At 38.5% G+C, this 15,844-nt stretch overlaps 1 protein-coding gene across 1 annotated transcript; it reads left to right on the top strand.

Moving 5' to 3' along the window:
• Positions 1-14,570: 14,570 nt before the first annotated feature.
• LOC137743009 (uncharacterized) lies at positions 14,571-15,425 on the top strand. The gene has a single exon (XM_068482933.1). The coding sequence runs from the start codon at positions 14,571-14,573 to the stop codon at positions 15,423-15,425; it is 855 nt and encodes a 284-aa protein (XP_068339034.1).
• Positions 15,426-15,844: the final 419 nt, after the last annotated feature.

The following is a 15,844-nucleotide window of genomic DNA, read 5'->3' as shown; positions in this document are numbered from 1 at the left end:
TAAACTAAACCTAAAAAACCCTAACTCGGATGAGCTAGGCCCAATTCCTAAACTAACAACGAAAACCCAAATAATCATAATATACTAATATTTTCCAACATCACTGATATCATCTTGTACCGTTCTATGTACAACTCATATAAATGTTTTTCCTATAATATGAAATACGTAAATCACCTTTATGCGCATGCATGCATGATTCTATTTACGCATTATGTTTCTTGGGGTCTTTTGATATGGGTCCAATTTTATAAGCCTGTTTTGAATGGAATCCACTTATATTACGTAAGCATAAGTGGGGGCTAGTAAGTACATCAATCATCCATGTCAGCAATTAAAATACACATAATTTACCAACAAAATTACAACAATTGCCATTGGACCCCTTTATTAGGTCTCTTGCAGATTAATCTCTTTGTTTATTCAAAAATCTTATCCTCCCATCTTTCAAATTGGTTTGCGTCCGTGTCTAGCGGAAACCTTGTTTTGAATCCTAAATCCGTATGAAGCTATGAAAGCTATAAAATTTCTCCCAGTATATGATGAAAACAGAATAGGCGAAGATCTGGTTCTGGCTTACCGGTATACCTGGAGAACAAGTATTGTAACTTCTCCAATCCATCCGAATTCATTGTCTGCTAGATAAGTTTGGGTGTTATGTGAACTGAGATATGCTTTGTCGTATCTATTTTTTAATTTCAATTTCAATTGAAAGGGGATATTCTTCATGTTTCCCTTTATTGATTGCACAATAAGATTTGTTTGTAATCTCAGATAATGTTATTTTGTTATTATCTGGACATAGTTTGTAAATGTAATTTCTAATTGTATAAGGATAGGTACTTTCAAATTGTTGATAAAAAATGGATGTTGGTAATTTTCCTACATGTTAGGTAGTTTAAAGACATCCAAATCTGTAGGTATACTTGTAGAACATGTATTGTAACTTCTCGGAAGATTTCAGTTTCATACATGGTCATATGGTTTTGTTTTTCTAATATTTTGGTTTTTGTGATTTGGGCTTTGTTTTTGCAGTGTTCATTATTTGGATAACAGGTATTACACTCCCTCGATTTCAATACCAGTATTTGATAACAGGTGCTACCCTATCTTTGCTCTAAATTTCTTCTTCCTTTTTTTTTTCACTTCAATTGTTCGAGATTTAGAGTTTGACGACGAGTATGAATTGGTGGGCTGTGTTTACGACGCGTTAGTGAAGGCTTGCACTAGTTTGAAATCGATTAGGGGGGTTAAGAGGGTTTACCATTACATTATTAGTAATGGCCTGTGATACCTAGATTACAGGTATTGCAGTTCATCTTTAATAATTGGTGTTTTAGTCATTGGAACTTCAATACTAACCTGGGTAGTTTAAATTGATACGTTGTTTACTTTGTAGAGTTACTTTTAGAATAATTAATTCAGATTGTTAAATTAGTCTCTTTTTAACATTACTTATATAAATATGATATGTAGTTTGGCTTGATATGTTATCATTTGGACGTACACTAATCAAAGAGGCATAACATCAAACACCTTCTGTGCATTGGTTTTTTTTTTTTTTTTTTTTTTTTAATAAAAAGAGAACGAAGCATATCAATGAGAGATGATAGAAAGGGATTAAGGGGATTAGGATAAAGTCTTCATGTTTTGAATTCGCACAGCAAACAACAATAAAGTGGAAAACAATTATAATATACCTGACTTGAAAGTTAAGTGGCATTCAATCTGCTGTGTTTTAGTCCTTTGATAGATGGAGAAGGTTGAGTATCGACAAACCACGAAGGAAAAACACGATCATAAAAATTGTACCTAGAGAATAGGTCTCCTGAAGAAATCTGCATGTATAAACACATGTAATTTGTATAGAAAGTTATAGAGAGTTAAAAGTGATTAAGCCTTCCTTAAAAATAGATTGATAAGAAATTCAAATTAAAAAATTGTTATCAAGAAATCTGGGAGAAAGATGAAAGACCGCTGAACAATGAATTTGAATTCTGATAAAAATTAAAAATGTGGGTAATATATGGAGAACGTGCAAAATCTATAGGAACAATGCAAAAAAATTAACCTAATTAGAAAAATTGCTGACATGGAATCCTAGTCATTGGAGCTAAGTCAAAAGTAATTAAAAATTGGACTAATCCTAAGGTTGGGCTATAAATTGGACTTATTTCAAGTTTCCCCATGTTTCTTTGGGAGTCAAATAGCATATTCCCTTTAAGAAGAGCAACATCCTAGTCTCACTAGAATTGTCCTTCTATTTGAAGTTTATCATTTGAGAAACTTTCTAGCATCTTTTGTCTATCAATAGGGATTGAGATAATCCAATTATATCTTAACATCTATCATTATAGATTTCTATCCCAAGTGTATAGACCATGTCTCCCATATACATCATATCAATATAGAATGCTTAAAGTCATAACTTTATCGAAGAAGAATGCTTTTCATTCCCAAAATTTAATATATATTGTGTATATATGTTCAAATTTAGGAACATGATTAACTCCCACTAATCTTTTGTAAACCTAGTAAAGAAAAGATTATTTACATCTTTATGAGAGATTAAACGATTTGATCTCTGTCTCATGAGATTCTTATAGCTCCCACTAGCTTCCTTAGATTCATGGTGGATGGATCTCTACAACTTATACATCGTGTGATTCCTGGTCAGACATATATCATCAAGACTATCTTGATAATGGTTTCGGAAACCCATATTATGTCCAAATGTTGAATAATCGTTTAGTTATAACAAGCAATCTTCGAATTAATTGAAACCAAGACTACGTCAAAAATGGTTTCTTCCAAGTCAACCAATCTCTTAGATTGTAGTCACCTTAAACTACCAATTGGCTTTGAAGGTTTAATTATTTCAGGTCAAATGGTATTTTACCATTTCCTTGAATATATGTCATACACACACTAAATGTAGTCATAAGGATCTTCACTCTAATTCTTTTGAACTCAGAGGTGTAACTCTATGATCCAGTCATAAAGTTCAAACCATTCAACTGAGACGGTTTATAGATCCTTCTCGACTATCTTAGAGCTTGTGGGGTAGGAACTAGGTTGTTCAATTTATTGAGTATCATCTTGTCTCTCAAAGAACTCATTCCTTGAGTTCTATGTCTCGTTCATTTGCTCTATCTTAGGCACAATCCTGTTTTTAGGATTATAATGGACTACCCAACAAGCAACCTTTGTTAGTTGGTCTATAGAAGTGATATCCTAAGATTAACTTGAGGATATACCACAAGACTGTGCTCAAACAAACATTGCTTATTAGCACACATTCATCAAGTTATTTGACATATGCATGACAACCACAAATCTTAATTTGATTAAGACTTGTCTTTCTTTTCAACTACATCCTATGGAGTTGTGAAACATTTTGGAAGACATTCTAATTGACAATCATATTATCTTAGAAGTGTATATCCTTTATATGGGTAATTTGATAATATGTAACGAACTACATCTAATTAGAATTCGTCCTTCTCCTAATAAAGACATCCATTATCTTATGATGCAACTTTCCTTGATTCATTTCAAGAAAACTCTTCTAATGTGTTCATTTTCCTTTGATCAAATCTAAGAAGAGAAATACTTTAGACATCCTATTCATCAACCTACATTCTTGATTTCTTTGAAACCTTTTGCAAAGTATTTAGACTTGTGTTCATTCAAAATATACGATAGTGTAACTGAGAGTGATCTTTGGTGAATGTCACTCAACAGAAGTAGTATTTTGCAGTGGACATATTCCATTAACATCTGAGTGAATTAACCTCAACAACTATGTGACTCTTTCTTCTTTCCAAAAGAATAAAGATTCGAACTTTTCGCCCTTATACAATTTTAACATGAAGGCATTGGATCCGGATCAAACAATCCAAAACATCCATCTAAGGCTGACTTGTAATTTATGTTTTTAAGGTGTCACAACTTAGTACTGTTAGTCACTACCTTGTAACCTTTTGGGTTTTATGCATCATTATATTTAAATAGTTAACACTGCCACATCATCCCTAATATGTAGAGACAATCAATTGAATTAAAATAATTCAATTATTCATTAATAAAAAATAATCCATCTCTTAAAATTATAGTGACGGAATTAAGTACCATATTCAAATTGGAATGTAAAGACAATCTTTGTTTTGCCAATTTCTTTGGTAGTTCATATGAGGAAGTAAGTACTAACTGCTTTCACAGAGATCTATATCTTTATTCACATTGCAAAAGTGAAGTGCTTTCTCTTCTCTCTTTAATCTTCTACTTCATATTGGTCACTCTTTTACAATGATTGCAAAACATAGACATTCAAGTAGAAAAACCAAATGTGTTGAACTGTTTCAAGAACAATTTACAACACCTTCGAAAGGTGTATTCTCGACACTTGAAGACGATGCTTGCAAATAGCCCTTCCAATGTCCAGCATTTCATAAAGAAAATTTGTTCCCTTTGAATTATTTTTCCTTTTTTGTTTGACTTCTCCTATGACTACAATTCATGGTCCTTAAACTCCCACTTTTGAAACTTATTTCAATTGTGTTATACATATCAAATGATTTGGAGAGCATGTGGTTATTATTTACTATATAGTTTACAATAAACTTAGTGAACCATTTGGATAGGAACACAAAGGTGAAGTCATAGCCTAGTTTCCATCTAGTAGACTGGTTTAACACTTCAACACTCAATATTCAAAATCATCATTAGTCCATATGATTCAAAATCATCTTTCTCCATATTGTTGGACTTTCATCCCTTAACAACTATCTTGTTCCAAACAAGATTAAAAACATTCAAGAGTTGTTCAAGACATATCTAACATTTTCTTTAAATTATAAATTATCAATAAAAAGGTGGTGATACATTTTCTAGTTGTGTTATCCTCATTATGTTAGACATATCTAACATGTTATTCCAATGATACGTTATCAATAAGAAAGTGTTAAGGATGGGACTATTTGGGATACATATACAATCCATTCAAGACAATCTATGGGATAGTGGTACCAAGTATGGAAGCTAAACTTCACCTTTTCTTTGTCAAGTTTGGATAGCTTTTGCAAATATATTGGTAAATAAATACATAACAAATATAAATTGATTGATTTTTAAGCCATTTGATCCAGGTCTTTAAATCAAACAGCACCACCTACTATTTTGTCAAATTTCACATCCCTCAAAAGGAATTCAAGAGTTTCCAAAACTTTTAGCAGGGTATGGGAGGCTCACCATTACCATGCCCATCTCATCATATCTGATTATTGGCTAGCATTAATCTTAAGTAGAGAGTAACTCTTGCTTATTTACAGCTCTTGTAAGTTCCCATCTTATTTGGCCTCTAGAGAATCTATGCCTTAGAATATCTTTTTATTGACACTTCATTCATTTAGTTAAGTTTTACCCACCATGGTTGTTCATGTAGGGTTCAAGCATGACCTCAAAATGTCTTCTTATTGGTCACACTCGTTGCCTACCTTCACAACATCAAATGTGTGTATTAGACTCCTTAAATGTAAATGCATGCTTTGCACCCCTGTAATGTAGGATTAAAGCGTGGTGCACTTGTGTACATTCGAAGAGAGCCTACCATGGTGGAATGCCACAAAAGAGTGTTCAAAACACCCTCTCACTTGTCACCTTAATATTTGATTGGTTGAGGGTTTTTGGTCTCATCACATATAAGAAAGCATTTTAATCACATTAAAACAATTTGGTCATATCACAACTATTGGTCCATGTGAATAATTTATTAGTATATAATACTCCCACTAGTCAAGTAAAACTTTTTTTTAAAGCAAGAGTATATGGCACTACTAACATAAGCTTTGCATTCTTTGATGGACTATATAGTTGCCTTGGGCCTTAGGATGACTATGAACCTTCTATTTGATCCAACACGAGCCTAATGTTGGATCTTGGTCTAGGGATGGTGATTGATTTTAATAACTCGTTTAATCATATTAAGGCGTGTTTCTGATTTCTCTATTGGGTTGGACCCAACTATTCCAATTTCATGCATATCAAATAAAACATAAGATGAGTACTTTTAAAGTAAAGAAGAACTTATGCTTTGTTACAATATTTGATCAAATCAAATTACAACCAAAATATACGCCACGCATTTGCATGGTTCAAACAAATTTAGAGGTGGCCAATCACATAGCTCAATTATCGTAGGCTTAGGTTCATAATCATCATTTCTTTAATTAACTAACCCTTTAACTAATTAAACTAGAATGCAACAATGCCATTTGTTTTTTGTATCCATAGAATTGATTTAAATGGAGCTAAATGAAACGAAAATCTAATTCTCATTTAATGAGACAAAACGATTTTGTTCTGAGCCTAATTTGGACCAAAATGCAATAACCTCAACTTTGGTGCTATGATTTATGTTGGTCAAGAAGAAAAATGACAAGTGGCAGGTATGTTTAGACTTCATGGACTTAGATAGGGCGTGCCCAAAGGATAGCTTCCCACTCCCTCGGATTGACCAACTTGTTGACGCCACATGGGGGCATGAAAGGCTCAGTTTCATGGACTCTTTATAGTGGACTCTTTATGGAGAAAACTTATTTTGTAGTTGACAAGGGCACTTACTGCTGCAGGGTTATGCTGTTTGGTCTAAAGAATGTCGTGGTTACCTACCAAAGGCTAGTGAGCCAGATTTTTAAGGAGAAGATTGGCATAACCATGGAAGTATACGTTGATGGTATGGTCGTAAAGAGTAAGTGGAAGGGGGATCATCTGGATGACTTGGTAGAATCATTCAATTTGCTCCGCAAGTACTAGAAGAAACTTAATCTAGAGAAATGCATCTTTGGCATCCAAAACAGGAAATTCCTAAGATATGTGGCGACCCAAAGGGGATACAAGGCTAACCCAGACTAGATAAAGGCAATCATCGACATGCAGTCCCCAGAACAGTGAAAGAGATTCAAAGCCTCACTGAAAAATCGCATAACTCGGTCGATTCCTCACTAGACCAACATATAAGTGAAAGTTCGTCTTTAATGCCATAAAAAAGAACAAAGGATTACTATGAGATGAGAAGTGTGAACAAGCATTCCTCAAACTGAAAGAAGACTTGTCCTCTCCCCTCTCTCCTCTCGAAGCCCGCACTTGGGGAAGATTTATATATTATTTGGCTATATTAGAGGTTGCAATTAGTCCCACTCTAGTCTGAGAAGACCTAGAGAGCCAGAAGCTAGTGTTTTATGTCTCGAAGGCTTTCCTTGGACCAGAGACGAGGTACCCCAAGATGGAAAAGTTGATTCTAACACTGGTCATGGCGCCAAGGAAAGTTAGGTCTTATTTCAATTCGTTTTGTATTGTGGTCATTACTGAATTTCCACTCCAGTCGATTCTCTAAGGTCCCGACAACTTCACCAGAGTCAATAAATGGGCTATCAAGTTGGGGCAGCATTGGCCGATCTACAAACCCAAAACTGCTATCAAAGGGCACACGTTCGCAGACTTTATTGCTAAATTCACTCCAGATTCCTCAGCGGCGGAAGAACCAATTGTGGAGCCCTCTGAAACCAACATTGGCTAGCATTTATACGTTGATGGATTAGCCAACCTAAGCTGGGTGGGGGCCAGACTCGTTTTTTTTACCCCGTATGGATTTGTGCTAGAGTAAACGTTAAAATTAGGATTCCGTGCTAACAACGATGAAGCCGAGTATGAAGCCTTGCTAGCAGAATTGAAAGTCACCCTCGAACTCCAGGTGAAGGAAATAACTATCTACAGCGATTCCCTATTGGTGGCTAACTAGGTTACAGGAGGATACACCATCCATAACCCGGTTATGGAGTTATACTTGGAGAAGGCTAATGAATTATTGGGCAAGTTTGCCAAGTATGATATTCACCAGCGTTCACGAAGTGAAAACTTCCACTCCGATGTGCCAGCCAACCTAGGATCCTCTGTTGACCATCGACTTCAACGAAACATCATCTTCGAGTACCTAGAGGTCCTCAACGTCACAAGGTATATACCCCAGAACAGATCGCATCAATGGACATGTAGGAAAACTGGATGAACAAGCTATTAGCCTATATTCGATATGGCACCCTTCCAGATAATCAAAGTCTAGCTAAGAAAATTGTCCAAAGGGCATCCATGTATGTCATCTTATAGGATAAGATATATTGATGCTCGTACTTGGGCCCATATTTGCTATGTGCCACTCTAGAGCAAGGATTAAGCATCTTGATCGATATACACTATAGAGTCTGTGGTAATCACTCCGTAGGCTAAACACTGGCCTAGAAAGCCCTCATGAATGGCTATTATTGGCCTTCAATAACTAGGGATTCCTAGGATTGAGCACATACATGCAGTAAATGCTAGAGGTTCACACTGATGACTCATCAACCGATAAATGAGCTGAATACAATGACGAGTGCATGGCCATTCATGCAACATGGACTTAATTCAGTTGGGCCCTTCTAACAGGCCAAGGGCAATAAGAAGTACTTAGTGGTGACAACAGATTATTTTGCCAAGTGGATCGAGGTAGAACCACTTTCGAGGATCAATAAGGTAGTTATAAAAGCCGTCGTATGGAAAAACATCATATGTAGGTTTGGCACACCCCACAACGGACTACAATTCACTAGTTCCTTCATAGCTGACATGTACAAAGAGTTGAAGATCTGCCACCTTACCTCCACTCTGAGGTACCCACGGGGCAACGGGCAAACAGAGGCCTCAAACAAAATCATCATCAACTCTTTAGAGAAGAAAGTAGAGACAAGGACAAGTTCATGGACATATGAGATACCTGGGCATATAGAATGACGGCCAGGAAAGCCATGAGCAAAACACCGTTCTCATTGGCATTCGAAATCGAGACTATCATTCCCATCCAGAGAACCCTGCCAACTTTCTATATCTCTGAGCGGACGGAGATGAAGAATGATGACATCATAAGAAGAGAGTTGGAAGTCCTGGAGGAATGGAGAGAAATTGCCCAGATCCGCTAATCGCGTACCAGTAACGAGTCAGATCTTACTACAACATGAGAGTCAAGCCTCGAAACTTTCAAGTTGGAGATTTGGCTTTGCATGAAGTGTTCCAAAACACGCAAATCCCAGGAGAGGGAAAACTGGGCGTATACTAGAAAGACACTTATCAGATCGTTAGAGTGGGTAGTAAAGGGACCTACAACCTTGCCACTTTAGACAGAACGCCTATATAGAAATGCTGAAGTATCTCTAAATTGAAACGTTACTACTAAAATAAACTTTCTTTTTTGTATGTAATTGCACCGTCAAGGCGTGTACTCATGACTAACCTATAAAAACATTGCACACTCAATGCCAGTCAAAGAGTTCTTGAATTCGCGACTTAGCTATGGCAGGTACGTAAGATGGTGTATACCATTCTTTTGTAAAACCTTGTGCAATTTAACAAGTTTTAGTAGAAATTGTGTTTAATTCACAGTACAATCTCAGGGTGTGTGGACAAGAGCCCCTAGCTAGGACACAACTTCCTAAGGAGGACAATCATCAACAAGGAGGATTCATTCACAAACTTGGTGAGAGTTATCTCTAGGGAGTACTGGATGGACGTGCCTAAATATCAAGGAAACTTTTTCGGCACTAGGTGCAGGTGGTTGGGCTTAACCCTAGTAGTGCAGGTAGAATTCCATCCTAAACCACCATGTGAGAACCTCTATGGCCCTTGTTTGCTTGTGAGACAAGGTTCGAAGAAAGTGTAGGTAATGCCAAATCCCTATAAACTGAGTTCACAAACTATTTGGCGGACACCACTAACATCCTTTTAGAGTTAAAGTCCAGTCTGATTTTGTTCAGAATTGACTCGTGATGGGGCCACTTGAAAGTGAAGTCCATCTCAAAGATGAAATGTAGATTCCTAACCATCGGACACCTATAAAATCTTACAAAAGTGCGTAACAAGTCGTAACTGAACTGCTCAAGGGCGAGAGTCATTACGCCACTTTAAGGTGGGATGACATCACTTTGCTCAAGGGTGAGAAATGTCACTCTGCCTAGTGAGCGAGAGTCATCATACTGCCAAAAAACAACAAATCCTATTCCACCTTATAAAGGGCATATAATCCTAAAGCAGAAGTCCAAATTGTCAATTCAAAGTCAATCAACTCCAAAACAATAGAGCAAATGGACTATCCAACCAGTTAACTTTAATTCCACGATGGAGTGGGGCAAAGATAAAAAAAATAAAAAAATTCCAAACCAAATATGCATTAAGTACTCGAAGAAACCACACATAAATTGTGCTCCAAAAGCATAATGTACGAGTAGTGAATAAAAACAAAGATGTTCAAAACATCTTACACACAAAAATAAAAGACAAGAAATAAAATAATGGTCATGAGGACATCTGGGCATTAACGGAACCATTTTCACGACCTAAGAAACGCTGCACCGACAGAGGTAGCGCTGTCACACAACGAAGTTCCCTGCGACTCAGAAGAAGAAAGGCCGGAGACATCTTCATATAGACTCAACTTTTCCTTCAAACCATGTATCTCATCACGAGCCTCCTCTTTACAAACCTTTCTGGTCTCAACCACTTGTTGCTTTAGGAAATACTCTATTCAGCTGAACTCGACCACTTTCACCTTAAGTTCGTCCTCCAACCCCGTGTTCTTATTGTTGCATGTAGGTCCTTCCCACGAACAACCTCCTATCGATCAACCAAAGTTGCCTTAACCGAATCCAACTCAATACAAATTTGGTTTATTAGGGACTCCACCTCTTCCCTTTGAAGTTGAAGTTGATACAGTGAATCCTCAAATAATGACTTGACTTGCTGAGCCTCGATACACTCATTCTGAAGACATAAATTCAATGCCTAGACATGAGCATTTTCCTCGTCAAGCATCTTGGCAGGGCGTTCCAACTTCTCCTTTAAGTTAGTGATCATGGCCTCTAAAATACAAATTTTAATCTGATAATTTCGTTGCTCATCCTCAGTGAACAGATTGGCCTATTAAGTAAACAGAAGAAAATTAAAAAAAGACTTCGTGAAAAATAGATGAAATTGCAACTTAACGATTTACCAGATAACGAGCATGAAATCATAGGTAGGGCAAGTCCAACATCTTCTTCGCCACGATAAATTTATGTTGGGGATAGGCCGCCCTAATGAAAGTTGATGACACTGCAGAGGTTTCCAGACTGTTGGATCTTTAGCCAAGATACCTTTGTTCGTAGCCAGAGTGATGACCAAGTAAGTATTTAACCCGACGCAGGCGTTGCACCTGTATTAGCCATCATGAGGAACTTCGGCTGGACATGGAACATTCTTCTCGATAGATGTTAAATCGGCACTAAGCAATTGCCAAATTTGGGATCTTTGCTTTGTGACCTTTCCGTCGCCACAACCTTTTGATGACTTTGCCACATCAGCTTGAACCCTTTAAACTTGACTATCCTCAGTATTCTCATTCACACCAATGACAAAATTTCCACTTACACCCTTAGTGACACCTTCGACGGTCACAAATAGAATCCCAATAGGTTCCAAACTTAAAGGAGCCAAGTTCAAATCCCCACCAAAACTCCCTAGTCCCTCCTCTGTTAACTCCACAACCTCATGCCCAGTCGTCGCAGGCATATTCGTACTAGAACTTCGAAGATGTTTCCTCAAAGGCATCTCATCTTTCAGGTCCGCGTGCTCATCATCCCTAATCTTAATGAGTTCGAGTTTAATCACTAGTTTCATAGACTCTGATGTGGTTGGAACTCTCGATAGACCAGCGGATTTGTCAAGACCTTCCTCGCCTCTCATGTCTTCTTCTTCTTCATAGCTTTGCTTTCGGATTGAGAAGCCACTATCGCCTTTCTTTTCTCACCTCTCGATTTTGATGGACCTTTATTCTCCCCCCTCAACAGCTTTGTCACATTTTTCAGTTCTTCGTAATCACCAATCCTTTCCTCTATAGGCTCATCTAGACGCTTTTTAATAACATCTTTCAAACCTTCTGGTTCATCCCAATCTAGATAGACGATCCACGACCAGTCATTGAGAACATCGAGAATCACGATTTGAGCCATGTCAATCAAATGCGTCATCACCATACCCACTTCATGGGTAGGGTTAGACAAGGTTATGGAAGTGGTGGGCTTTATAGCAACCTAAGGACCGTTGATATCCCCTTCCCACTATCCAATCACTCTCAACACATCCCGATCGTAGTCTTTATCTTTGGTCAAGAGGTTCCTAATCCAAGATCAATTCCACCTCCCCGCGGAGTGACTCTAGAAAAAATACCATGAAATCACCGAGATAGTTTTCAGAAGGTAAAGGGCTCAAAACTTTGGAAGGCCCATTTCAGTCTCATAAATTTTGTTCAGCTTCTTGAAGGTGTGTAGGACCTTGTAAGCCGTTGAGGTAAGGTTAATGGTTGCTAATAGGTAGTGCACCACCGCCTCCTTGATGATACTAGACATAGGGAACTTGAGCCCTAAACTCAAATACCATGGATGAATGCAAACACTCGGTCGGGTTGGATCCATTGATTAGGGGCAATTTGCTACCAATGTTAATACAACGCCTCCTTAGTTCGAGATGACAACCACCCAACACGTCGCAATGGGCTTTCATGAAGGCTTCTAAATCCTCCTTCTTGTTGATAGGCATCGGCATTGGTGGGTTGTACAATGAGTTACCAGTCACCTTCGTTGCAAGATTTAACGACGCTTGGGCCAAGGCAAATGCTCATGAGTTTGGGGCATCATGGAAATGAATGGTTGGAGTTGAAAAAGCTTGGGTAGAGAAATTTTTGGAATTCAAAATTCACAAAGAAGGGTCGGCTTCAAAAGGTTTAAGTTTTGAAAACACAGAAGTGAGGGAAGGTAAAGGAAAATTGGTGGGGTTTAAATGTTTCAAGAGATAGCCTATTCATCAAAACAGACGATTTTTGGCAAAAACGCTACATTGGGACACGTGGCACTCCCGTATAACAATCAACGGCTCTGAAAGGTTGCATGTTCGCCCTTTATAACTATGCACCACGACCTGCACTGATAGGGAGTTTGAAGATGAGGCGTCCCCCTCAAGTCAAAGAACACGCTGGTTTCCCCGAGCGCCGCCTATGTCCAATGGAGGCTCTGGGCATTAGCTGCCACAACTTCATCCATTCAAACTTTTCAACAGTCGCTTCGCGAATCAACGTGAAGGTAAAGGACAAAAAGTGTCAAATTCCCAAAGAAACAATGATCCCTTATTTTAAGACCTGGATTTTCACTTCCTGGGAATAGTGAACATTTGAATCCATTCCACGTGCTCTGCTTCGCTAGAGCAAACTCACTCCTGGTGGAATGAGTCAATAACACTGCCCATTCACACCAACTGTTCCCAGTTAGAAGGTCAGTTGCCCTGTCCCATTAAAGCTGTACCTGCCCTCTCATCGGAGGTGTTTGTTCTGACTGATAAGCATGGGAGATACAACATCCTCTGCCCCGCATTGGACAGATTGTATGGTACTGACAGGAAGCATGTTTGATGAGACAACTTCTGTCACTAACTCCCACTCACACTAATCAATCACAACATGGTCATGAGGACTCAGACTAACTCATCCTTGCCTATAAATAGACAAAGCCCTTCTTGTCATGGGGTTAGACATTCTAAACCTCTAAACAATTATCATACTCACACTTATACATGACTTGACTTGACCATCGGAGTTCCTACACTGGGAGCCACCACCCCGGCACAAGGCTTAACAGTCTTTGCTTGGCTTTCATATGTGTAGGTCACATTAATGGTGGTTATGAGAGAAAAGAAAAAAAATAGGGTGATGAGAGAGAAACAGCAAAAATTGGAGGAGTGAGGAGAGAGAGAAAGAAGGGAAAGGGAAAGAGAGGGGAGAGCAGTGAACGGATACATTCTAAAGAAAAAACTCTAAAAACTCACCGTTGTTTTTAAGAAGTAAAGCTATTTTTTAAGGTAGTATTGAGTTCAGTTTTTTAAAACAATCATACCAATCAAGAATTTAAGGCCTCAAATTCAAAAAGTATTTTTTAGTTTAAAATGTTAGATTCAAATAAAATACCTTGTAGATGGGCTAGGATTCCCTTCCCTTATATTCTCATCCTCTTCCCTCCCCTTCTCTCACACTTTGTTTTTTGTCTTTATGTCCCTATAAAATAAATCAATATAAGATGTTGATGTGACCTAATTGCTAGACAATAGAATCCTAGTTGGAGTCTAGATATGATTGTAATCCTAGTTGTAGTTGTATTCTTAACTTATAAGGATAATGCCTTGTAGAGCAAGGAATGTACATGTATATATTTCTTATTCACGTATCAATGAAATATACTTTTACCCCATATATCCTTTTTCTATATGGTATCAGAGGTTCTACAACCCTAGCTTCTCTTTAAAAAAATTTCTCGGCATACTCTTCCTCCTATCGTTCCTGTTCTTTCGTCATAGGAAACTCAAATTCCAGTACTCATTTTTATCTTCACCATTCTGATGACCCTAACCTTGTTCTTGTTTCTGAAAAATTAAATGGAGACAATTATACCACCTAGGCACGAGGCATGGAAATCTCTTTGAGAGCCAAGAACAAACTTGGCTTTTTTAATGGTGACGTTGCGAAATCGTCCTCCTCTAACGACCTTGATACGCAGACTGCCTGGCGCCGCTGCAACAATATGATTATTTCCTGGCTTCTTCATTATTTGGAGGCTGACCTTGCCGAGTCCATCATCTTTTCCACCACTGCTAAAGCTGTTTGGTACGACCTCAGTGACCATCTTTCCCAAAGAAACACTCATCACATCTTTCAACTCAACCGTGAACTTGCCACCATCTCCCAAGGCACTTCATCTGTTTTCGCCTACTTCACTCACCTCAAAGGCCTTTGGGATGAACTTGCCTTGTATAATGACCACTGCACCTTTTCTTCTGGCACCAAGAATGACAGACAGCAACTTATGCAGTTTCTCATGGGGCTTAACGAGTCATTTTCTACCGTTCGTGATCAAATCCTCTTGATGAACCCTCTGCCCATCGTTTGCCAGGTATGTTCGTTTGTGTCTCAGGTCGAGAAGCAACGTTCAATGGGTTCTCCCAGCTCGGCTGACCAGCCTTCAGCTATTGCTGTTCATGGATCGTCTCGTGCTTTCTTCGACCGTCCTCATTTTCACTGCACCTTTTGCAACTATGATTTTCACACCCGTGAAAATTGCCACAAGTTCCATGGTTACCCTGTTGGCCATCATCTTCATGGCCAATCGTGGAGGCCTCCCTGTCGTTCTACATTTGTTGGTCCTTCACACAACAATGGTGATGCTCCTACTCGTAACACCCACATAACTAACACTCGGCCCACTACCAGCCTCCAGGCCTATACAGCTCCAGTCCCTCCATTAGCCCACCACGTGCAAGCGTAGCCCACATTGCATGATGTCCAAATTGCTATGCCACACCTCTCGGCTGACCAACAATCCCGAGTCCTTGCTGCCCTCACTGATGCTGCCAAACCCCTTCATTTCCTCGGGCTTATGCTATTTTTGGTGAGGATTTTGCTAAAGGTTTGTCTCCCGTAGCTTCTTGTCATGGTCAATGGATCCTTGACAGTGGAGCTATAGATCATATTACTTCTTCTGCCTCGTGTTTGGTTAATACTTATGCTTCGCAGTTGCCACCTGTTTCTTTGCCTAGTGGTGCTACTGCACCTATTACTTTAACTGCCACTCTTCGTTTAAATTCCTCTGTACATTTGAAAGATGTTTTGTGTGTCCCTAATTTTAAAGTGGACCTTTTATTGATTGATAAGCTTACAGATGGATTATCGTGTTCCGTAACATTC

This window comes from Pyrus communis, chromosome 11 (assembly GCF_041283825.1).
Source record: "Pyrus communis isolate YQ-2024b chromosome 11, ASM4128382v1, whole genome shotgun sequence".
Taxonomy (NCBI): Eukaryota; Viridiplantae; Streptophyta; class Magnoliopsida; order Rosales; family Rosaceae; genus Pyrus; species Pyrus communis.
This window is presented reverse-complemented; position numbering and strand designations above follow the sequence as displayed.